Here is a 27,039-nt window from a genome sequence, read left to right as displayed (position 1 = left end):
TCTTTCAAGATAATATGAATGCCGCTTGCCCATGAAAAACTTGCCACCGGATGTGATGTCACTGTTGAGGGTGGGTGCCTCAAATCAGCATATTGTGATTTCTGAAGGATAATGTGACAATGAAGACTGGAGTTATGCAGGTTTGGTGTTATATTATAGCCTGACTATGTCAGACTTCGTACTTCCGCTCAATTTCATTTTGCTTCTGTACTCAGTCTGAGATAGCTATCTATCCGTTTTCCTCCGGCCTGAAAACAGCCGGCCAATCAACGAACAGAGGGCGGGCTGAAAGCCGTGACGTAGTCGCTAAGCGCCGAGTTTAAGATTAGGTCAGGGAAATCGAAAACGACCGCGGATATGGAGACGCGGATGCAATTCGCTCTGTTGTGGAGAATATTCCCGGCATTAGCAAACTGAAGCCCGAACAAGAAGAGTGTGTATTAAACATTTTGAATGGAGGTGATGTTGTGGCCCTACTCCCTTTGGGAAAAGTTTAATTTATCAACTATTACCGATCGTCAGCGAGAAACTGGGGAGGCTTTTGACAGGTCAGTGTCTCCTTTCTTTTCCAGCTCTTAAATATTGCCATGGCATGACATGCTGTAATCTTGCAATTAAGTTGCAGCATTTCCGACAGACTCGAGATGAACAAAGAGCTGTGTTTAACAGAACTAATCCTAACTTTGACAGTTGGCTGCAAATATTTTTTGTTTCTCTCTACTGTCAAATATCAGTTTAGAGGCCCTGATTGTACCGTGGATGTGTAGATTAACTTTGCATAATCTGCAAAAGTCGTTTACAGCCATGTTCACTCCGGTATTTCGCTCGCATCATCCAGTGTTTACAGCACGTTTACAGTGGAAGTTCGATCATAGATTTGAGTTCGATGCATGATGTCTGTGGTTCGATGGCGGCTGTGTTGGCACATAACATACGTCATATATAAACTTATCTGATTGGCTTATGGGTAACCAATGATTTTAAACTTCAGACAAGCGCCCCCTAGCGAGAGAGAAAACACTTCTCTATATTATGCCATTCCAGACTCTGTCTACGAAGCAAAGTGAAGTAGCAGAGTCTGGTATTACCAGGCATTATGCTACTGTTCAAAAGTTTGATAGTAGGTATGAGTGATGAATGTATATATATTTATGTTTTCATTTACTTTGAGCATTCACAAATCACATGCAGACAATAATAACCTGTTTTCCAAAGCTAATTTACCTGTTTTCTCCTTGTATTCTCTCTTTGTGTCATTTCACTCTTTTCACGTCCTCTTTTTGTTCTTTTCAGGGTGTGTCTTCAGTATTTGGGGATTTATAGCGAGGGAGAATGAGTGCTCCAGATAAGGTTTCAGGAAACGACAGCTCACCTGAGCTTACCCCTGCTTTGAGCCTCTGGGTTTGGGTACAAACACACACTAACCTGTGGCCGTGAGCATTGGAGCTTAAAAAAACCTGTGATCATGGATATCAACTGCATGGCTTTTCATATTACCCAAGGCTATCGCCTACTCATACACACAAAACATTGGTATGAAGTTAATCACGCGAAAATGTACAAACCCATGCCAAACTAGATATTTAAAGAAAGTTACTGACATGCTAGGGGTTCCAGGTCATTGCTGAGGTAATCTGAGCTGATTTTAACATGTTGCTATGGTTTCATTTACATTTCTAGATTTAATTGACACCTTAATCCAAAATCAATTTACAGTGCATTCAAGTCTATGATATTCAGGCGCCGGTTGCACCAGTTGTGTGTAATTTAAAACGTAGCCTTGTAGCATAAATGAGCTCTAAGGGTGTGTTCAGACTTGTAGTTCGGTTCTCTTGGTTCTTTTGGTCTGGACCAAAAAAAGAAAATAATACATTTAGTCCTGGTTCATTTTGCGTTCACACTGTCAGTTTTAAGACCAAACCTAAAAGATACAAAAAACGAATATAAAAAATGTATTTTACGATGGAATGAACATCCAACACAATGTTGTGTTTTGGGCTAAAATCAAGTTTTTGTTAAGTGTGAAGTTACATTTTACCCACTACCAAATCAATGAGCATTACACCATTAAACTTAATTGAAATGTAACCTCACATATAGTATAAACTCATTTTTTTCTGGAAGACTTCAACCAGAAGTAGAATAAAACATAATGGTTAGAATAAATTAGTAGATTGATTACATTTCATCCATGAGCTCATCTTTTACTCGACAACAATAATTAAAACATGTATGCTTTCCTGTATCCCAAACAGTAGAGCATGGAGCTATATACCAACATCACAGGTGTGATTTCCAGGGAATGTACGAACTGATAAAAGTACCTTGAATGCAATACAAGTCGCTTTGGATAAAAGACTCTTGTCTGTATAAATGTATAAATGTTGTTGCCCTTTACTTTTTTTAAAAACTCTTTTAACACCAGCACTCTCAAAACTTACTCAATCCTTTAGTCTGACACACTACATCTCTGTTATCCTGAGGCTACAGACACCTCTCTGAAAAAGCTCACGGGAGGTAATGCATGGGTATTATATACCTGTACCACCTACAGACCTCTCTTATCTTCCCACCTGTGCCTATCCATCACTCTCTCAGAGCCGTTTCTGTCCATTTTGGTGCCCTAGGCGAAATTTCTATTGGGGATCCCTATCCCCTTTCCCCTTTTTCCCTTTGCAGCTTAAAGTCACCATGAAATCAAAATGGACAATTCTTTTTTTTTTTTTTTATAAATATTGCAGTATTTATTATAAATGATTTATCAGTGTTCATCATGTAGTATTTAAAGTCGACTTGAAGCGGAAGTTGTGATATTCTTTTGTTAAAAATGTAGGACGGGACTTGATTTTGTCCATCAGGAATTGATTGGATCGTTGAATCGTTGTTTGCTATTGCTGTGATGTCATGTGAGTGACAGGTTGTCCCGCCCTCACGCCAGTACACGTCATCAGAGAAGAGAAAAGGTGTCGCTGCAAGAGGTAGGGGAAGTTATTTTGATTAAAGATTACGAAGGCACATTATTTAAATTTTGCACAGATAAACAATTTATAATAAATACTGCAATATTCCATGAACAAAAACCAGATTCATCAATTTTGATAGTTATGGTGTCATTGAGGAGCTCATGGGCAACTGCCTACAAGGTAAAAAATAAATCCGTAAAATAACAGAAAAAGTACTGGCAGCTCATTACCTGGACATTATCCAGTCATTTTACAGACATTTTCGTAAAACCTGAAACACATCGCAATGAAGTGCAAAATACATAGTTCCCACATGACGTCACAACATACGGGCATTTGCCGACCCGGCGCCATTTCTGTGGGCATTTTGCGGGCAGCTGTTACGTAGTACTTCCGCATTCAGTGATCTTTGTGCACTGCCACTTCCGTTGAATCACCGATCACTCTGGCGAACTGATGACGGAATACACTAAGTTTATTTATACGGCATCCCTGGTAAATTAGTCTGATTCATTAAAGTGCCGGCTACAAACAAACGTGCTACCTTGTTTTATTTTAAAGTTTGGACCTTAATCCCGGCGAACCGCTTTAATCCACTTCTTCCTTATACTCAATTCAGTCGGGAATCCATGAGAACTTAAGTAGGGTTAGCGTTGTTGGTTAGATTTACAAAGTGGAACAGAGCAGTGACATCTAGCCTTCGTTTCAGCCATTGTTGAACTGCGTCGGAAGTGGACATGCACAAAGTTGACAAATCCCGCCCATGAAACCCGGAAGCGTGATAATCCCCTATTAGAAGAAGAAGCTGAAACGAGTTCATTTCGTGATAAAAAGGGAAAATGGTCATCTCCTGCTGGGTCAATGGATGTTCAAATCGTGCCGGAGGTTCAGTTAAATTTGGATTTTACAGGCCGTCTTTAGACTTCATGAATGTGAGAAGATAAGCTTTTGTCAGAACAACGTCGGAGGTTATGGCTGGCGAGGATAATAAACAAGTTGGTTAACACTTTGCAGTTTGAATGATGTCCTGTATTAACATAAAGACGAGGTATTAAAAACAACAGTTTCCACTGTTCGATCGCGCCCGCGCGTCTCTCTCACTCATTTACACACACACACACACACACATTCCAGCATTGCAATCTCAGATTATGTCCCTAAAGAACCCGCGTATATTGTAGTTCCGTATTACATTAATTAATTTGCACGCGAGTTTTATTTATTTTTATACCGTGTATATTCATGCACTGAACCGTGACGCCCGTACAGTTTCGGTTTAATACGAATACATGTAGCTGCTACCGTTCCAACCATATTCTTCAGTGTACAAATAAGTACATGCATATTACAGAAAGCACCGATGACTATTTTAAGGGGAACAGGAATTAAGTTGTCCAGGCTATGGCTTTTTAATAGTCTAGCATACATTCGCTATGATGACTAACGTTACTTTTCCATTGATTGCACTTGAGCAAACGTCACCAACCCAGACAAACTGATTGTACACCTCCAGTGATTTCCAGGCTCGGAATTGGTCACGTGTATAAAATACCAGATAATGGTAACTTTTACACATGATAATACTGTATTGCAAAGCTGCATAATCAGTGCTCGGTGCCTACGGACACCATTTATGACTGAAATTTTCGCATTGTACCTCTCTCTGTCTCAGGGCTGCCAACTCTCACGCATTCACCGTGAGACTCACGCAATTGAGCCAATTCTCACGCTCTCACGCCACACCCCACAAATTAGTTAAAATATCCTGTAATCTATTGAGAATGAGAAGGTGACGTCACGCGTATCACTCCGCGTTGCATTGTGGGAAGGATTCGCCATCTTGGTAAGATACGCCATCCGTTGTCATGGTTACTTCGACCGTGAGACCGAGAGAAATAGCGACAGAGAGAGAGAGCAGCTTGATATTTGTTTGCATTTTTGCGATAAGGCACAGTTTCTTGGGAATAAATGAAGAAGGGGGAAGCAAAAGGAAAGGGGCTCTATCAGGAGAGACTAAATAACAACACCAAGCAGCGTTATTTAGAGTAACTACTTGACATCAACATGGACCCGTACGACCTGCTACAGAATGGACGAAAGACCCAAAGCACTAGCAGCTACCACCTTTCACATACGCTGACATAGTTAATTACCTGGTTTGTTTATGGTATCAGTGACTAACGTTACTGCCTACACAATGCAAGAGTTCAGAAGCTTTATGTACGGTGGCCGAGAGGTGCAAAACAAATCACAATTATAAAAACAAAATAACAAATCCAAAAACAAAATAACAATTCAGAAAACAAACAACAATTCAGAAAACACAACAACAATTCAGAAAACACAACGACAATTCAGAAAACACAACGACAATTCAGAAAACACAACGACAATTCAGAAAACACAACGACAATTCATTCAAAACGGAAAAGGTAGGTATATTTTGAGAATGGCATACTTGTCGCTGATTGGACGAGACACCTGTCAATCAAGCCAGAACCGGAATCAAGCGATTACTGGAAGTACCGAGGGTAGAAAGGCGATTCGTTTTTGGTATTTTAATCAAATAAACTGTCAAATCATGTGTGCATATTTTTTCAGTACCGCATGAACTCATATTAATTTTAATATCAAATCTAAAAAGTGTGCATCATGCCTGACATCTACATCATGAACAATTTACAGATGGTTTTATGACTGTAAGTCATTAAAATGCTATTGAAGTTAGAAACGTGTGTACCAATGTCGTATGTAACTTTAGAGACGGTCACGGTCCCTAAATGTACGAATATCTAGGCCAGCTTATGCCAGTAACGTTAGCCTATAACGTTACTTGGAATCACTTAGCGTAAAACTTTGCGCGTCACGTTCATTCTGGTCCATCTGCTTACCTGTAGCCTATTAATATAGCCTAAATCCCCAATAAGGTGGGAGTTTGGTCTTTTATTGTACTGTGGGCAGGGTGATCAATCCTGGACAATGACGTATTGAGGGAATCCCCAATTCTGCAGCACAGCGCCGAGATATAAGAAAACTAAACAACCGAGAGAAATATATGTCTCCTACTTCATATTTAACGTTTCATCTGTACATCAGCATCGGGGAATAACATTATAATCTCGTTCACAGTAGAGAAAAACGAATCGTTTTTCTACCCTCGGTACTTCCAGTAATCGCTTGATTCCGGTTCTGGCTTGATTGACAGGTGTCTCGTCCAATCAGCGACAAGTATGCCATTCTCAAAATATACCTACCTTTTCCGTTTTGAACGAATTGTCGTTGTGTTTTCTGAATTGTCGTTGTGTTTTCTGAATTGTCGTTGTGTTCCCTGAATTGTTGTTGTGTTTTCTGAATTGTTATTTTGTTTTCTGAATTGTCGTTGTGTTTTCTGAATTGTTATTTTGTTTTCTGAATTGTCGTTGTGTTTTCTGAATTGTTATTTTGTTTTCTGAATTGTAATTTGTTTTGCACCTCTCGGCCACCGTATTTATGTCATTAGAAGCTTATAAACAATTCTGCTGCGGCTGGGTGCAAGACTTAGAAACCCCCAAACCTGTAACGTTAAACTGCGAGAGTTCAGTCATACTTGATGTTTCAGGCCTCATTCATATGTGGAAATAAATCTGATATGAATCAGATACGTGCATTTGCACCTGCCGTGCAACGTTAAGCGAACGTCATTAAAAAAAGTGTCTTTTTAAAACATTTCGCGGTACAGATATATCTATAACAAATGAAACAACTCTAGATGAACAACAGAGTATTAATTTCGTTCGTTTGTGTGAAATAAAAGGCGAACTGTGCTGAAATGTGTTGCTTTTGAAAGCAGGCTTTGCTCGCTGTTGCTGCTGTCAGTTTATTGACAAGCAGTTTCTCTAAGCTGGCTAGCATTGTTATTTAGTCTCTCCCGATAGAACCCCTTTCATTTCTCTTCCTTCTCCATATCTTCCAAAGAAACTGCGGCGTATCGGTAAAATATAAAATGTAAACAAACACTAAAGCCTGGCTCACACTACAGGAGTTTTAGGCCGATTTATGCCCGATTTTCCCCTCCCGAGAATCGGAGAAAAAATCTTGTCGAGGACCTCGATCGGTTCCGATGTTCGGCACAGATTATCTGGTAATGTGAGGCATTCACAGATCGAATCTTGCACCTCCCGATCTGCTCTTACACAAATCGGGCTCGCCCCGATCATATCAAACATGTTTGATATTTATCGGGATGAGCAAGATTGTGATTACGTCAGTACTGTCACAATAGCCAATAAGTAGGGCTGTCATGGTGAAGGAATTTCCATTGAGGTAATTTTGAGTGACTCATCAGCGCGATGTGCGCATTATCTCCATTTATCCATTTATTGCTAAATAAATAAGCATAATACAGTATAATAAATAATAATAAAATACTAAATGCATAATAAAGGCATCTGAAATAATAAACTAAGTAGCCTACAATCTAGTGTTGTCAAAAATATAGATTTTTCGACATCGATCCTGAACCATCCTTTAACTCTTCCGTCTTCCGCAAGCTGCGCTGTCTCTCTTTCGCTATTTCTGGAATGTTTTAGTCGCGCCTCTGTGAAGTTCTGAAGGCGTTGCCCCTGGCAACCGATAGCGTCTCCTACCATCATGGCCGACCGGCTCAGATCCCGCCCAAATCGGCACGTGACTCCTCACTCTCAATAGCGAGCGAGCGTGCATGCGAGACAGATGTGTTGAGCTCTTAACGGCGCGCTCCTAACCGCGCACGCGCACGACGACAGCGAGCTTGCGTGTTTTTGCAACACAACCCAGTGGACAGTTACACTGTATTGAGACTGTTGAGAAATAATAATATTTTTAAAGTTTTCAACAAAAATTGTCATTGTTGAACCCTTGCTCTTATTATATTTCTGATTTCTCAGTTTTGTCATTATTTTAGCAAATCATTTATTTTATATGTTTTGAGACAGTTTGTTTTAAGAAGTTTTAAAGAGTTAGTAAAAGAGTAAAGTAAAAGTTAAAACTTTTTCTATTTAAGTATAGGCATCTATTTTTTATTAAGTAGGCCTATTTATTTTGTATTAATACATAACCTTACTGTATTCATTCATAATGTATCATTATTGCGTGACATTTGTGTCAATAATCGTCAAGCACAGGGGACTTCGCGTAGTGGGAGGGGGCCCCCAAATCAAATTCTGCTTAGGGCCCCCAAAAAGCTCGGACCGGCTCTGGAGACCAGACAGACAGTGTGAATTTTTTGTGACAATTGTGAGGAAAATACACAATTTATTCCCATAAACTGTGTAGTCAGCCGTTCTCCCTCCCATCTGCACTGTGTGAATTGTGAACGCAGGCAGGTCAGAGTGAGTTACAGGGCGCTCCTTGTCTCCATCCAGTTTAGGCTGGTAATAGGCCTGTTATATAGTTTATATAGAATTAAGTTAGCAATAGCAGAGTTGTTTGTTTTGCAGCACTGAGCAGTTATTTTACATAACTTTATCATAAAAACAGTACAAAAGCATTTCCAGATGACAAATATGGACATGCCTAGTAGTTATTGTTAATTATTGTTTTCTAAGAACAGAATGTCAATTAAAATGTTAAATGTAAAATTAAATGTAATGTAAATCTCCCAAGAAATTCTGTACAGATACCAAATACCTTGACAATCAATATATATTTAATACACTTCTGCTAATGCAAGGATTTTGTGTTTGTATTTTTCCCCACACCAAGCCACGCCCCTCAATAAGCCCCTCCCCCATGACCCAAGCCCCCCCCCAAAATCTCACTCTAAGCTGAACTCAAAGATGGCGCCTCCGGGGAGGTCACGTGACATTAATTGGCCTGTGGGAACTATGTATTCAAAATAAGCCTACAGGTAAAACACCTGCATGTAAAAAAAAAAAATTGTTAAATGAATAGAGTACATTGTGCCTTATTTAAAAAAAAAAGAAAGTTTTTTAGAGTGTAGTTCATCTATGCCTAGAAACAGGCAGCCATGTACTCTCTTTTCTACTTTCAGTGTCTTTTCTCTCACCCACCTACTTTCTCTCTCCTCTGTTTTGTCACTGACAGTTCATCTGTGGCCTGTATGTGGTCATTTCTCATTCTCCTGTTCTCTTTCAACAGTTGCTCACTGTGTTGGTTTGCAGCACACACACACACACACACACACACACAGCCTTTCCCCCTTTTCGTTTTCCTTTACTCCAGTGATAGTAACGGAAGAGTAAGAGCATCTTTCTTTCGCTAATGGGTGGTGCTGAAGGATCAGATTTCTCTTATGAATGCAATAGAGTCTTTGCCTCAAGGCATGAGAAACACAGGCTCCCTTAAAGCCCGAGAATCCAACTTCCTGAAAGTTTTGGCCCTCCCCTGGACTATTATTCACAGACATTGGTTGCTAACTGTGGACAAATAGGTATACTATACCATTATGGCTTTTAAATTCGCTATTTAATTTGTATGCTTCATATATATCATATTTCCTTTGGGAAAATATGTCCTGCAGGGAAACATTTATGCATTTCAGGTTGTAAATGTATCCAGCCGGTAGGCTTTTACTTAAACCAGAGCTTATCAGATTCCGTCGCTGAGTGTTTGAGCTTATTCTAACCAACTATTGATTTAGCCTGTTTGGTAAAGCATTTCCCATGAGTGTTTTGGTTTGAATGACAATCCTTCAGTGGGAACATGGAATGATTGCTTTTAGATATGCAGGCGCATCTTATACACACAAACATGTGCTTACACCATCTGGTAAACTCTTGCTCTTCACAAAGTGATCTGATCCCTTGAAACACAAAACTGATCGGCGTCTCAGAGAGCACGTTGACTTAAGAATGTCTTGAATAGGTCATCTTCATGCATGCTCGTAAATATGATTGACAGAAGTATGAGAGTTCAAAGACTAGCAACTGAATACATTCCAGGTTGAGTTTCATTAGATGTTATTTTAGGTAGCACTATTTGTAGACTAAAGTATCTGTTTGTCAGTGGCCATGATTTTGTCTAATAGTATGTGTTCTGGAACAACAGCCTTTTCTTTTCATAACATTCATATCAAATGTAATAATCTATGAAAACTTTTATCAGATGAGCTAAAATAAGCAATATTGCCTTACAAATGCAGAACAGAGTAACTATGCCAACACTGAAACTGGGAAAAGTTTTTTGATTGAATTTGGATTGCTTTGATATCAGTTTTCACTCTCCACTTTCTCTTAATTTGAATATAGCTGACATTTCTTTTTCTGCTGAACAAAAATTTGAACACAAAACCCATAAAAATGTCATAAAAATTGTATATATGACTTGTGCATTATATTCCAAGTCTTCCGAAGCCAAAAGGTAACTCAAACTAAATTAAAGGTTTCAGTTATTTATTATATTTTAAAATAATTATGAATGCAATTTTACAAATAGCTAATTAATACATTTTTATTATTATTATTTATTTTTCTTTTTTCTATGAGAGTAGTAGTAATTGAGTCTGATTGATTAACTGTTCTTTTGAGTTGGATCTTTTCAATTAATCAGTTGTTCTGGTTCACAAAACAAGTCTAAATAATGATTTAAATTCACTGTATGTCACTATTCTGTTTGGGTTTTGTTTTCACTGTGTTTGTTTTCCCTGTGTTGCCTGCCTGTTTTCTCTGGTAGTTAATTAGTTTCCACACTTGATCCATTTGACCTTGATTACTCTCCCCATGTTCCTCAGTTCATTTGTCCGGTATCGTCTTAGTTTTATGTGGTTGTCTATGTTTTTCTCCTGCGATCTCCTGATTTTTTCCGTGTGTTTTTAATGAAGACTGTGTTTTTTTACTCATCTCCTTGACTGTGCTCGTTACTGGCAGAATACCGGACCTTATAAATATGGATTTAGCTGCTGTCTAGTCTGAGTCTCAGACGTCACACCCACGGACCGGCTCACAAAATGGGAAACACTTCATGAGTTTCGAAGTTGTCATCTTAACAGTCCAGCTGGAAACAAAGCCGTCGTGACGCCAAACCCCCTCATGGAAGAAGAAAGCTGTCATGTTTACAACTGAGACAATGAAAGCTTATCAGGATCACCAGCAGTACACTTGCACATCCTTCTTGAATTAATAATTTATTAGATGCACACCGGTCTGTTATCGTAGGCACATCGACTTTACATTGTCTCACCCCTTAACATGACGCGGAACAAATTTACTGTGATTGGCTGCTTTACATGTCTGTCAGGCGTCCTCTTTGGCGGTCCTTGTCCAATGAAAGCTGTGATGGAGTACAGGCCTTCCTCCCGTCTTAGTTTTGCGTGGTTGTGTTTATGTTTTTCTCCTGCGATCTCCTGAGTATTCCTTGTGGATTTAATAGACTGTTTTGGTTATTTAACTCCTTCGTCGTACACATTACTAACTATTCGTGTCAGAGTACAGTCTGTTCATCTTAAGACTTGGAATATAGCATATTGCGTACTATTGCATCCATTTTGAATTTTTGTGTTCCTTAGAAGCAAGAAATTCACACAGGTTCTGACTAACATGAGGGTGATTAAATGATGGCAGTATTTTCAATGTTGGGCGAACCATTCCTTTAACAGGTTGTGGTTGGTTAAACTCATTTTTTTTTTCTGGGTGTAACAAGTACCTCTGACATGAAGTGAGTGGAAACCATTTATACATAAAAAAAAAAAAAAACACATTAAGAGATGTGACTTGAGAAACATTTAATTCAAGGCAGAGCAGATGATTGGTATCTGTATGTGTGTGTGTGTGTGTGTGTGTGGTCACCTGTGTCCTCATGTCAGTCCACTATCGCTGTCTGAGTAAGACAGGCTTTAAATGAATAGTGCCCTGGAATGGGGATGGACATAATTGCAAATCAAATTGGTTTTGGAATTAGTTGTTCCAATTACATACTTAATAGAAACCAAGGAATGACCAGCACAGGCAGAGGCCAGAGTATTAACACATTTTGCCACTGAGAAATGAAGGAACTGCTCTCAGTCGGGAGCAAGCACAACCCGCCACCACTGGTCAATTGCTATGGGCACCACCTGGCTTTCATTAGCTTTTCAACAAAAGCAACTTCTGTAGAGTTTAAGGCCTTGTGTTTGGAAGAGAATGATTTTGGAGAGTTATGTTCATGGAAGCAGAAATGACTTTTTAGAAATGTTTTTAGAAGCTAATAAACATCTTGATACCTTTTTTTGAATTCTTAATGAAGTTGAGTTGTCTAAAATGTATAGTATTATTGATTAAACATGTCTCAGACATAACCTCTCCGTTTCCCCCACTGTCTTTTCATTTTTAGATAGTTTCAATGATCAATGTACCATTTAATGAAAACACACTATTATTAATAAAAAAATATTATGCTGGCTTAATATTAGCACATTGACCTTGACACTCTAACTGCTCTAAATTATCATATGGATATTCATTCATTCACTTCTTAATTTACTCGTTACCAAGCATTTTTCCCCCTGCAGAAATTAGAGGAATAGTATAAATAATGTATAATGTCTATTCTGTCCACTTTTCCTCTTAATGTTACTAACTAATGTTGCTAATTTAAAAAAATAATAATAAGAAAAAAAGGAGTACAGAAGGTACACAAAACTGACCCATGGAGCGTTTGTTTTGTATTAAGTCTTCTAAATTTGAATGCCCTGCATGAGGGCCAGGCCTAAATTTAAATCATAGCTCTCAAATCAGCACAAGTATTCCCTATCAAGACATATTTGACATTCATATGTAGAACCTGGGGCCAGTTGTATAAACGTAGCCACTATAAGACTGTCTCTTCAGAAATAATTTGACCAACTACAAATTAGTCAAGAGTTAATCCGTCTTACTTTTCTGATTCAAATTAGACCGATCTACCTTTTTATTTATGTAACTCACTTAAAAAGTTAGTACAACTCTTGAAAAAAAATAGATGACTAACTTTTAAGACTAATCTAAGCAGTTTTTTCCGCCCCTCTGGCTTGATGCGTCTCCCATGAATATAGGCTAAGTAGCCGATTTCAACAAATAACCACTTAAATTTCATTCTGTTCTTCGCAGAAGTGTATCATTCAGAAGTCTTGGAATATAAAGTTGTATGAACTTTTTTATGAACTTAAAGAAAATCATTCAGGATTGGATTTTAAATTCTGTCAGTAATTACTCACCCTCATGTTGTTCCAACCCCGTAAGACTTTCGTTCATCTTCGGAACACAAATGAAGACACGTCAGAACGTAGGCTCACTATTGGCCGATGCTGGTCATGAGTGTGATGCTGGCCAATAGTGAGCCTACGTTCTGACGTAGCGCTGCGCTGTTACACTACGCAGAGGCCCACACAATAGAAAATGAATAGTTAAATAAAGTCGTTATTTTTGTTTGTTTTTTCGCACACAAAGAATTCTCGTCGCTTGATAAACTTAAAGGGTAACTAAACTTCTGGTCAGAGCCTGACTCCACGCACTGGCAATATTTGAAAAATGCTGGAAAAGTGGGCAGAGCCTAGCAGAGATAGAGGGGACGAACCGAGGGCGGGGCTGACCGGGGGGTCGTGCACCTGAGGCCCCGTCCACACTACTGCGTTTTCGTTTAAAAACGGAGACCTTTTGCTACGTTTGCACCTCCCGTCCACACTAAAACGGCAAAAACGGAGACCCAAAACGGAGAAGTTTAGAAACGCTGCCGATCCGTTTTTCGTTTTGAATCTCCGGAGGGCGTTTTAGTGTAGACGGGTCAAAACGGAGGACTTTAGAAACGACGACGTAGTAGAGGCTCACGCTCGGCTCTATGATTGGGTGTCATCAGTCATGGCGTATATCTTTGCTAGCAGCTGTTGTACAAGTAAATTCTGCATTTTACAACGCTATAACTGCCTACATGCGCCGGAGTCAAGCTATTATTCGAGCGATCTGTGACAATTCCCGTGTGCAGCGGCGGTGTTGACCGTACATGGAGCGTCGGTTTGGGGTTAACCCAGAGCATGGTGGGATAATTTTATCAATGAAGTTGTGTTTACACCGGCACGCGCATGCCCAGTGTTGGTGAATGGTCACGTGATCCGCGTTTTCAGTCGTTTTAATGTGGACGGAAATCAATTCTAATACGCAGCTAAAACGCTGGTGTGGACGGAGATCGTATTCGTTTTAATTATCCGTTTCTAAACTAAAACGCAGTAGTGTGGATGGGGCCTAAGACCCGCAGTGACAGATTATTTGACAGCTGCTGTCAGACTTGCTAAAATATCTATATATATATAAAAATATCCAGCAAAACGCGCCGGCGCGTTTGTCGACACCAGAGGGTTAACTTTAGCCTAATAGGAAGAAACATAAATTGTGATTAAAAATATATGCTCACTCACATCGCTGCGGTGGTGGAGTCCATGCAGGAAGAGCAGCGTTTGTCCATACCTGACAAGTTTTGGATTTGAAAATAAGGGAAATTTTCCGGGCGCCCACCGCGAGCAGCCCCACCACCCCAACCAAGCTCCAGTATCCCTTACATTTTAAGACAGGTGTTATAGCCTAAATGAAAACACACACACACAAACACACACACACACACACACATATATATATATATATATATATATATATATATATGTATGGTATATATAGGGCAGGAGCAGGGGCGTTGCTAGACCCATTTTACTGGGGCACGTGCCCCAGTATAAATCTGCTGTGCCCCAGTAAATCTGAAGTTTGAGTTTAACCATTTATTTTATTTGTCAGTGTATTTAATATAAATTATATTATAGGGTAATAAAATGATCTATTTGCAACGCAGTAATAAACCAATCAATGCTTGTAAAAGCAACGCAGTTTAACCGAAACAGAAGCTGACCCACGCGACAGCAATCCGCGCGCGTCTGTGTTTCCTAGCAACAGCAGCGCACACACATCTGAGCACACCGAAGTCCGGTGTTGGCACGCGAGGTAGGCTATGAAAACATGACGAAACAATAGTTTCTAAATAATACAAATAATCTTAAAAGTAAAATTGAGTCAGAGTCAAGTGATTGACCGTTTTGCCAAAATGAAGCATAGGCGGTAGCCTACAGTTTAATGCTCAACAAATAAATCAACTTAGTTTGGACTTGGCTGGGGAACTTTGTTTTCTTTTAGAATATACATGCTCTTTATTTTATATAGTATATATTAACTCTTTATTGATTTATTGAAATGATCTAATTGTAAATTCTTGAAAAATATAAAGGCTAATTATTCATTATTAACATTGTGCAATGTAGAAGAATGCAAATGTGCAAGAACGTTTTCTCTCCGTTTTCTATTTTCTAAAGTTTTCTATTTTCATACAGTGTTGCCTTTTATGGCACAAAAAAAAGAAATTCGTGTAACATGATTTTAAAGCTATTGTTATCCAATTTGTTGGCATTCAAACACCTTAAAATGCACATAGGTCCGAGAAATCCAAATTTTCTCGGGGGAGCATGCCCCCGAACCCCCCCTAAGTTACTCTATACCCAGCATGGTGTTTTTGAACCAAACAAATTTAATTTATCTATCGGTAAGCCCCGCCCTCCTTAGTTACGCTTGCTATCTCAGACAAACAATGGGGGGCCTGTGCCCCAGTAGAGCTTAATGTCTAGCAACGCCCCTATAGGGTATATATTAAGAGCATTATTTAAAGGCTTATTTGCATATTTTCTGTTCATTTAACATTGCTTGTCTTTACATTTACATTTACATTTTATTTTCATTCCACACATTATTTTCATTTCATATTGCTTTTCTTTTACAGTTTTTCTTTTCATTTGCAGTTTTTCTTTTCATTTCACATAACTTTTCTTTACTCTTTTAGTGAGTTATTGAACAAATTTGTTGCAGACTTTGTATTAACTGTTTTGGAAGGAGTGTATTTGTGGGCTGGGCCAGAGTGGTTAATTTTACATGAGAGTAGAGCAAACAGTTCTGTTGTCTAACGTCATCCTATTCTCTGTAACAATCTTTCGTACCATGCTAAACACCCTTTCTCGTGCTGACATACATCATTCCTTCCCCGTGTGAGATACTAAAGTCGCAGTTACAAAACTTACAAAACGCGTGACTGTCCCCCACCCTGCTCCTCTTCAGAAAAGTAAATTTGCTATCCCTTTGATCGCGGTATTTAGTACATGAGGGTTTTGTTTTTTTGGCAGGAGTGCCTTGCTCTGTCATAGCGTAGATCATCCGACTCTGTTTTTGTTTGTTTTTTGTTTTCCCTGCGTTGTCACTCATCATCTGACCTCACACACTACCTCGCGACAACTGCCACCTACAGTCCCTGTGGTTATCGCGAGGCTAGTGACAGAGCTCAGATTGGGAATGTTTTTTTTTTTTTTTACTCCGCCCGGGGTATTATTATTTTTCAATAACGCAGGTTAAAATACGGGACATTTACGGGAAAATCCTAATACGGGAGGACGGCGGGAAAGAAGGGTAAAATACGGGACTTTCCCGGCCAAAACGGGATACTTGACAGGTATGCGTTTGTCACTGCGTCGCTTTTCAGCGCGAGCTGTGTGGAGAAGCCCATTTCCACCTCTATTGCGTTGGAGAAGCAATCGCGCGTAAAATGCAGTTTGCACACTCCAGCTCTAGGCGGGAACCCGTGGTCTTCCAGGCCAAGTGCATGCAACCACTGGCGCCTAATTTCCAAGTCTGCTGGAAAGCTATGCAGTCCAGCAGTGCTGTTGCAACTAGCAACACTACACCTACATAACGTTACCATCCTGACCACTGTACTAAATACAGATAAATCTACGCTAACTTGAGGCTATCCTAACTGATGCAATACTATGCTACTAACTAACTATGCTTCTTACAATACTACACTAACAACTATGCTAATTAATACCTAGGCTACACGAAATAATCTAAATAACTATATAAATGCTATGGTAAATAGATGCTAAAATACTCTATCATGATCGTTTTCAATACTCGCAATTCAAACTCCTGACTCGCTACAGTGGTTTGACGAAACACAATGGTTTTTATACTGCCAAGGGCATGGGAGCTCGTACCAAGGGCATGGTGAGCTGGAACCTGCTTACGTCACCTGCCACCGCTTACGTCAATTACCACCGCAAACATCCAATAGGAAAATTCAACTGCAGTAGCCACTGTTCAAACTGAAGAGGGCAGCACTCAGACGTTTTTATACCAAGGCTTTTGTAGAATTAAAACACTTTATACCCAAATGTCAAAAAAGTTACTCGAATCAATGAACAGCATTAAAGCCCCATTCTTACAGATCATTAACTAAAAAAAGTTGGTTTAGGGTTTAGTTAGCCTACCCTTTAAGGTTGAGCCACTGTAGTCACTTGGACTATTTTAACAATGTTTTTACTAACTTTCTGGGCCGGCAGGTTTCAAACAATAGAAGCCTAGAGGAGTGAGACAGCTCTCAGATTTAATAAAAAATATCTTAATTTGTGTTCCGAAGATGAACAAAAGCCTTACGGGGTTGTAACAACATGAGGGTGAGTAATTAGCCTACTGACAGGATGTTCATTTTTGGGTGAACTAACCCTTTAAGACTGTAGCCTACTCAACAGAATGTAAAACTCCACACCACGATTTATTACGTGATGACAAACATCTAACACTTTCTGAAACATGAACTTTTTTTATAAAGAGATCTGAAACCCTTACATTTTCGGTGTGACTTTCGAGCATACATGTTTCTTTCTGATTGGGGGCGCATGGCACCGTGTTTCAGAAGCTTTTCCTTTTCCACGTGCTCTCCATGAAAAATAATAGGCTGTAGTGTGCAGAGGGCAGACCAATCAGCGCCGAGCAGGGCGGAGCGGGTGGGATGCTGAATTCAACTTCAAATTCAGCCCTGTACAAATTACTATTCCTGAGAAGAGAAAGTCGAACGGCTCATTCAAAGCCTTTCAAAGAAGCGGCATTTTTACTAGCATCCGACTAAACTTTAAATTATTTCCTGATAGGAGCCTTAGTGCAAGTTTTTATCTTCGGTCCGGGCAGCAGGTGTTCAGTGACCGCCACGGAGCTGCAGTTCTCTTCGCTTGATGCATTCATTCTCCCAAACCAGACCGCAAGAGCGTAAGGTGAGGACTTTCAACTTCCAGAGTTACGAATTACATCGATTCATTGCGTACCCGAACTTTAAGCACTAACTGCTGGAAAACATCTACCAAGTGATGAAGGCGAGTGTATCTTTACTATTACCATGGTTTAGAACTTGATCGGATGATTCTTATGAGTCGGATCTTTTTAGTGAATCAAAAACACAGAGCGCGTCCAGTGTAATCTGAATCCCTAGAAGTGACTCTTAGGTGTCGGCTCTCTTTAGTGAATTAAAACACTTATGAATCAATCGGTTACTAAATTAATTCGACTCATTTACTGAACTGCAAGTTATCATTGTCGGCTTAATCTAGCTGGCTAGTGCTGGTTGTGAACAAACTATTATATTTTGGTTTGTTTTGTAGCCTATTTGTGAAAAGTAAATAATCTCACAAAACACATTTTTCAAGAAATGTAGGCTATAAAATGTAGGCTATAATTTGTTAGCTACTTAGAAGGTTTATGATTTAAGCCACATTACACCATTTGTAATTTGTAATTTGCATACTCATGACGTCTGCCTTTTCTGTTCACAGGTGTTTATTCGTTTACGAGGAATTTGTACTGGACGTTCTTGACTTATGTGATTCTTTTTGCGTCCTGCATGGTTAACCTGTTGGGTAGCCTACATAAAGTCCTCTGGGTAACATTACACTTAACCAGATTAATCAAGCAGTTTCCCTCGGTCTGTTACAAATGGATAAAGGCACATCTAATGAGCACCGATATGGATTGTAAGGGATTCTTCAAGACTGGCTGAATGCCGTGAAATTGCTCGAAATGATCGGGTAGATAATCCGAACTGCGAATACGTCAAAACAACGTGGGTTTACAGGAGATATTGGCGCTCTAAGCGGATAAATTAAATCCGGTACACTCAAACGTATTAATACTTAACTGGAATCAATACTGAAACATCATGAGCCGTCTCGGGACACAGAAGAGCAGCTCGCGCTTAGCGAATGGATGTCCGTTCATTTTGGAGCAGTGTACGGAGACTTGGTCTTTTGGGGTTAAAGGTATCGTTTTATTCAGTGCTAAATGCGCGGATGAGGTCTTTCAGAAAGCCATGAGACATGAAAGTAAAGCGACCGGGAAAGTCGCGGACTCGGAGCTGAACTCTCCGGCGTGCGGGATGAATGAGAATCGCCTTGTAAACGCTGCGAAGCCAAGCGCGCACTTTACTCTGCTCTCCCAAACCTCCACATCTGCCGAGGTTACAGATTCCAGCTTCTCCGAGTGTCAGAGCCCTCTCACCAAGGGCAAAGTTAAAGGGATTATTCACACTCAAGGAAATACAAGGAAGGCGATGACGGGGAAAGCGAGGTGCGGGATGTGGGGTTGGATTTTTGCCCTTGTGTTCCTCTGGAATACCCACATGTTGCGCGCTCAAGGTAAGTTTAGAGTTATATAGCATAACTTCACTTGTTTACTCAGGGCTTGATATTTTATTTTGAAATGTTTAAGATGTTTAACAAGACCTTTTAAACTCCCATCTTTTTAAAAGTTGATTGCAATGATCATTGCATGTATAAAATGGATGTATTTGTATAAAATTGTGCTAATTGTTATTTAGAGATGGGGTAAATTTAAGCATTTAGGCCATTTGAGAGTATCAGAGAACTAGAAAGAGAGAAAAAGAGGGGCAGGGAGAAAAAGGGGGGGCATAGGCTAGACAGAAGGAGACGGGGGAGATGGATAGAAAGGAAAAGAGGGACATATAAAGAGGGAAAGAAAATGGGGACACAGAAAGAGAGATGAACAGAGTGAGAGAGGGAAAGAGGGGTGGGCGATCGTGCCTGTGTGTGTCTCAACATAAGCGGTAAAGGTCATATGCTGTCAACACGCACATTTTCTCAGGTCACACACAAGTCATATTGACTGAACGTCAAACTGACTAGTAGAGGGAGCAGGATGCATGCATTTACGAAGTGCAGGCGTGTGAAAGAGAAAGGGTGTGAAGGAAAGGACACTGACCCACTGAGATTCAGAATTATGATTCAGAGCAGAATTCAGTTAAGCCTTGACTGGAATCGGCTTCATCGGGCTGTAGACTGCATACGGTGCCAGCTGGGTCGCTCTGGTACCCGGCAGGCTGTTTTTCAAAGGGGGGCGGTGTGTTACTGATTGAATTAGGATGTTTTAAAGCAGAGCACAGATTTTGCGTGCCACGCGTGGGAGCATCTCAGTCTTTAAAATGGCAGCAAGATTAAAAGATTCAAAAGTATGATTGTATTGCAAGCGACGCCTCACCGTATTAAACGCATTTGGCATGGAGATGCCGTGGGCTTTTCAGTGTTGGGTCTGTGAAATTCATATGTCTTTCTTTTGAAGGTTGCATTAATGCAAACGCATGAATGCATTCGACTCAAAACAGTTACAAGAACACCCACTCCTGTGACATTTCTTCAGCATTGGTGGCTGGCACTTTTTCCTCTCTCACTTTCTCTGCGTGCTTGCAGACTCAGCTTTCTCCCTGTGTTAATGTCAAGGTCTCGCTATGGCTTTGGATGTGGCCCAAACCCCAACCTTAAGGAGGTCAGAAGGTTATTGATCACATCCCATCAGAGAATGGCAGGAACAGAGTCATCCTGCTTTGTCAAGCATCATACTAGTTTTATTCCAGTGCAAGCATCAGTTTTCTCTAATCAAATTTATTCTTTTTAAACCTGAAATCCCTCAAGAATTTGTGTCTCACATCATGCAAAGCTTCAGTTTTGAATAAAATTGAACATTTGTTATTCAGAAGTTATATTTAGAAGCAGGCCACTTGCAAGAAAATGTCCAATGTAAGCTCAACTTCTAAATCACTGTCAAGGTCTGCTCACGGAAAGAATTTAGAGCCTATTATAGACAAATTGGAAACCAGTAATATGACATTCACAGCAAGTGTGAAGCAGCAATCCAGCATGTAATAACACTATTGTTGAAGGTTGTTTATTTAAAAATTAGAAGATAGTTAAGATCTGTTTATCTGAGACCAGAATTCAGACAGGAATCTTCGTGTGGGAAACTTGCTGTTCTATGCAATGCAATTTGAGCCTAATCAGATTTCTTCCAGTTGTTCTGTCACGAAGCTGTTGATAATATGAGGCGGGCCATGTTATTTTCTTCCATCTTAAAAAAAGACTAAATATTAAATGTATAGTGAATGAAAAGAGCTGCTGAACAACATGCATCAACAAGTGTCTTTCTGGGTTTTCCTTTAATCCTAAACCGATTTTTAAAAAGCTTCAGTCCCAAAAGCTGAAACTTTTGATAACTGTCGCACGTCGTCCCGAGTTGTTTTTCTGCGCTCTCTGTATTTATGACTCCTGCCAGGCATGTCAGTCGCTTAGTGGCTTTCTGTGTGTACGCTCTCAATGCACGTCAGTGATGAATGTTTGCATTCGAACGCTCTGACATCTTGATGCGCTGCTGAGCTCCCTCAGAGAATCAGATGAAGAAGAGAGGTGCAAGAGAGATGGGATGAGAGAAGGGATGTGGGCTGAAACAAGCAGAAAGAGTGCAGATGTTAAAGAGGAGTGGAGCGTGAAAAGGAGGAAGCAGTGCAGAAAGAAGAAGGGAAGGATGGATGGAATGGTAGTTTTGGATGGGTAGATCTCTACGGAGGATAGCACTGGCATCTCTTTACCATGCTCTTCCTTTACATCCATCACAAGAGACAGTTTTAGGGTCACTGGGATGTCTATCAAATCAAAATGGAAAGAAAAGCCTGTGTGTTAGCTAAAGTAGGGGAAAAGAGAGGGAAAGAAAGTGGAGGGGAGGAGAACATAATGATGGAGGGAGGTAAAACGCAGAGAAATCGAGAGAGAGAGTGTAGGCATGATGGAAGAAATCGAGATTGATGTGATTGCTTGTCTGTGTGCGCGCGTGCCCGTGTGCGCGGGCCCTGGCAGGGATGGCGCGGCATGAAAACTGCTCCTTGTGTCTGAAGCCTCTCTCTGTGCCGCTCTGGTCAGATGTGCTTTTGATCCCGGATGACAAACTCCTGCTGGGGCTGAATAAGAACTGCTCAGAATTACACCCAGTGCCACACTCCAGTACGTATTGCACTTACCCCACAATCCCTGCCATGCTCCCACTGGCACACTAAATCCCCATACTGCCTTCCAACTCTCCAGTTACCATAAATATCCAAACAAATCCTCCACAGTTTGTTTATCAAGGCAAAGTAAATTAAGACTCATTATGCTCATTATTGCTATTATTCAAACTAAAGTTTTGAATATTGACATGTAGCTCAGTCTACACTGCTCATGCTATGGATATGAGTGATACCTCAAGTCATGTGACTTGTTTAGGAGATTGTGTTTAGCATTAGACATTGTGGGTGAAAAAATCCCATAGACTCTTTTTAAGAAATGTAAAAATCTTCAATAGCTAGGGTGACTTTGAAGCCCTGTCCTTACCAGACCAGATGCGATGTGATGCCACATCTCGATAGAAGGTTACTTTCCCATGTTAATCAGAGTTTGTCGTAACCAGCCGTGACCACGATATGCATAGAGCAACATAGGGGAGAGTCTGTTTTTTTAGACTGGTTTATATTTCTGCAATGTTGTGGTTGACAGCTCAATGATTATTTCAGGCATTTATGTTTTATGTACGATATTAAAATAGTTTTATCTGAGCTGGAATGTAATTTACGTGACACTGTTATAGGGCTTGGACAAAATATCGATAGGGCAATATATCGTTGTCCTCCGTGCGATACGAGAATCGATATGCTGGCGCCAAATATCGATATTTGAATTAATAAAATAAGGCGCTCTAAATAGATTTCCCTACTCCCAGCGTCGCTACTTCATGGCTTCTCGAGGTGGCGCTCAACACATCAATGAGAGAAACGTGAACATAAGTTAACTAAGAAAAAGAGTTTTTTAACAGGATGGCGGACAGCAGTATGAGTGAAATAATAAATGCCCCAGCCACTTTTAAGTCCAAAGTCTGGACTCCCTTCGGCTTTTATGCCATTGATGAGACAAATAAAATCGACAGAGAGTACGCTATATACGAGAACTGCCTGGTTAAAGTAAAGTGCACGGGCAATACCACAAACATGCATAGCCACTTGCAATGCCATCACCCTGATCTCATTGAAATGTTTTAATTTACTTAAAATGTTCATTTTATTTACAGACTGAAAAACGTTTTGTGCTGTTTTCTGACAGTTTGGACTTGAATAAAGAGAAAAAAACCTGCACTTAACCTTTTCGCGGCCATTTTGTTTTCATAGTTAGACAGATATCGTGATGTATCATTATAGGATTGTCTAGATATTGATTATCGCAGAATTGCTATATCGTGATATTATCGGTATCGTGAGCCGTGTATCGTATCGTATCTTGAGGTACCCTGTGATTTCCACCCCTAATAGCCATAATGAAATCAATGATGGTACTGTAATCAACATGGAGGCCACCATGATATGCATGGAGACTCATGTAAGGTTACCTAATTTTTAACATTTGTCAAAAATCCTGTTGATTTTTTTTTAGGTTAGTGATGTACCAAAATTTCGGCAACTGGAAATATTTGGCCAAAAAAAAAAAAGGTTTCGGCTTGAAATACATTTGGAAGATCTAAAATCATTGTCCAAAACACTGGCTTTTTCCTGTAACTTGTTTTGACTGCCTATTTCGTGCACACATTGTGGATAGGGTAAAATAGAAATACATGTTAGCAGTGTGATGGACACACTTCACCATGACCAAAAATTCTGCTTGAGTAAAATTTGTTCGACTGAAGGCGGCTTGTTGCCAAAGAACTTAACTATGACTGGTGTAATTTATCACCTAAAAACAAGACACATTGAACATCATAAAGATTTGAATGAACCAAATTTAAGTAATGAATCTTTATATTCGATTTTGGTTTTCGGCTAAATAAAAAACTTTGATTTGAGCTTTATTAGTTTATTTGTGCTGCAACACTACTTTTATGTAAAACCATTTATGAAAAACTCCACATGTAAATGGCTATCAATGCATTTGTCTTTTTTTCCACACAATGCTGAAGTAAATTACTTCCTAGTTCCTACCATGGAAACTATTTGGAATTTTCTGTATTGGGAATGATAAGTGCATATTCGTTGGTCCTAATCTATTCTGTCTTGGCCCTCTTCCCTGCATTTTCCTCTGCACATTTACCTTTCTTTTACCATGTTTCTCTCTAAAAGTATTTCGAGGTGCCTTGTTATGCCACTGTGTGTGTGTTCATGCATGACTGCAACGTTAGTACCGGGCCCCAAAAGCGGTTGTGCCTTCATTGTTCGCTTGTATTGTCCGGTTGTAGACCCGTCCCTCCCCCAGTCGTGACCCAGACTGTGTCATTAACCAAAGCCTTTGTGACTCTTTTATTTTAAAGTGGCCAAATGAGTATAAACACCTTAATTTCAGTGGTAAACGAGTGACTTAATTAATTTATTGCTAACCACGTTTTGTTAAAGTAATCATCTTGAATAATTAGAAAAAATAACTTTGATCGTTTTCCGACAGGTGGTCCATTAGAAACAACAATATAACTGCTCACATTCACTGCTATGAATTAAAGAGCTTTGTGGAAATGCTTGGCAATAAACACTTGGATTTAATTCGCTCTGCCTGTCTGAACACATCTGCCTTCCGCACTTAAGTATTATCAGGCCATCATTACATGTACAAGATGCACTCGACATCCTGTCTTTCCACCCCCTCTCTCTCTCTCTCTTCAACTGAAAGTTAGCACATTTGTCAGCATGACAATAATAAATATAATTTGGGATAAGATCAAAGCCAGACGACATACGAACATTTTCACACAGAGCCATTTAGATTTGAATTTACATGTGAAACCCTTGCTTTAATTTCCTCATTGTTCTATTCCTCCACTCTGAAATTGGTTTCAGCTGTTTCTTCTTTTTCTGTCTCTTTCTGTCTTTTTTTTTGTTACTTGTTTATGCCTGTAGCGTGGACTTTGAGTCAAAGCATTGGCGTTTTGACAGAGGCCTTTCCATCGTTACTAATCAGCTTTCACACCAATAGATTTTTTTCTTCAGCGTTTTTAAATGATGAGATTAGCACATCTTTATCAAATATTACATGTTCAAGTGCCTACTTTGCCTTTGAATAGAAGTGGTACCTCGGTAATGTGCGCATACACACCATTCATTGGTGTCTGGAAGCCCAGAAGGCCGTGTTTCGTATTGTGCAGGATTGTGCAAGTGCCACATTAACATCTTTTCAATTTCTGCTTGTCATCGAGTGAGTTTATCAGTTATGCAGGATTAGTCTGTGAGAACTACTGTAGTTTATTATCTGAATTGGAATTATTTCAGTGCCATGCACTACTTGAACTGCAAGCTCATTAATTAAAAATTAATTAAAAATAAATTTAGGGCAAACTGACATGTCGGTTTACACAGTCAGCTAAAAGCTGATGAGCAAATTAAGTGTTTTATTATTGTCTCTTTTCTCAGAGTCAAGGTCTCTGATGATAGGGATAGGAGAGGCCTGTAAATATTTGCTCCAAATATGAAGAAATGAAATGTTGCTTTATTTGACTATGATGAAATGTGACCCGTGCTCATTTCTAAAAGATGAGTTTTACTCGGGCTTTTTAAAGCCACGGACCTACGATGCCATAACCAGCATCAAAGTTTACTCGCTTAATTGAAAGAGATTCATGATTTCACAGTTGCTCACAGATGAAAGTGTTTACAGTGCCACCACATGACATGACCGACACAGTAAATAACAAAGTACCCAAAGATAAATGCATCCTTTTATGATTAAAAGGAAGGCAGTGCAATTCTGATCAATATTTCCGTGGTTACAATTCTTATTAGAGGCGTCGGATGCTTTAGCCGCAGTGTAAGTCAGTTGTTTTCTTAGTAATTGGGCACGTGGAAGCCAAAGCTATGATCCATAACTTACTGTTTACGACCTACATAGTTGCCTTCTAAGTCAGCATCTTAAAATAAATTGAAACCTCAAAAGTGAATGATTTAAAAAGCTCTAGTCACACAAATTGACTCGATTTGATTGATTTAAATAGTTTGACACTAACATGATTCTAAGATAACTATTATACTTGTATATGCCTAAAAATACATTATAAATAATGGGTAAAATAATACATTTTAATTTTTTAAAATAGGGAACTTACTTGAGCATAAAATATTGATTTTTGAAGGATCATGTGAAAACTGGAGTAATGGCTGCTCAAAATTCAGCTTTGCCATCACAGGAATATATATATAAAAAAAAATTTAAACCAATTTTTTTTAAAGTAATTCTAATTATATTTCACAATGTCATTCTTTTTACTGTTATTATTTTATTTAAATCAATGCAGCCTTGGCGAGTATTATAAACCTTTAAAAATAATCATCTAAACCCCAAACTTTTGAACATTTGTACTAAATTATTTTAGTAAACTATGTATAGTAAACTAATTATTTTAGTTAAAGGTACATGAGAAAGGTTGACATGGAGCACACTAAATCTCGAACCTTCGGAGAATCGCCTGTTTTAAAAAAAAAGCACGTAATAAAACAAGAATCAACATTAGCTTTGCTTTTCAGAGATTGCGAGAAGAACTGAGAACTTTACAACTCGCTGAGTTGTACGCAGAGATAGGCTAGTGTTTTTATTACTCAACAGAGGAGTAAGGTGTTTTATTCAACAGATAAATTGCCATATGTAGCTCTCTAACAGAGTTCATTGCAAAGCATTGTCAGCTGTGAAGGGTCATTTCATTATGGTTGTTGTAACATTATGCTGGAATTTATTTTCAAGGAAGTACCATGTCTTTTATTGGGTATAACTCCAGTTACATCTTCAGCTAGTCAGTTTGAGATCCTTTCCATCTTAACTGGTTATATCTCTTAAGCCAGGTAGAGAATGTTTTATGAGTAGGATAACCATATTCATCCGCACTGTCAGTTTCTGTATTAAAACTTTAGAGTGTAGTGTTGTATGGACTACGTTTGTGATGTTTTATGGTGCTTTTGTTGG

At 39.4% G+C, this 27,039-nt stretch overlaps 1 protein-coding gene across 2 annotated transcripts in view; it reads left to right on the top strand.

Moving 5' to 3' along the window:
• Positions 1-18,582: 18,582 nt before the first annotated feature.
• Positions 18,583-27,039, top strand: part of sdk1b (sidekick cell adhesion molecule 1b) — a 253,762-nt gene continuing 245,305 nt past the window's right edge. For both annotated transcript variants that reach the window (XM_056264558.1, XM_056264557.1), the window contains exon 1: positions 18,583-19,434. In XM_056264558.1, the coding sequence (XP_056120533.1) occupies positions 18,960-19,434 (475 nt within the window). In that variant the 5' untranslated portion in view covers positions 18,583-18,959. The remainder of the gene's footprint in view (positions 19,435-27,039) is intronic.

The sequence above is a fragment of the Rhinichthys klamathensis genome, unplaced genomic scaffold (assembly GCF_029890125.1).
Source record: "Rhinichthys klamathensis goyatoka isolate OS25496 unplaced genomic scaffold, OSU_Roscu_1.1 h1tg000222l_1, whole genome shotgun sequence".
Taxonomy (NCBI): domain Eukaryota; kingdom Metazoa; phylum Chordata; class Actinopteri; order Cypriniformes; family Leuciscidae; genus Rhinichthys; species Rhinichthys klamathensis.
The sequence above is the reverse complement of the archived record's forward strand: the minus strand, read 5'-3'. Positions and strand labels throughout refer to the sequence as shown.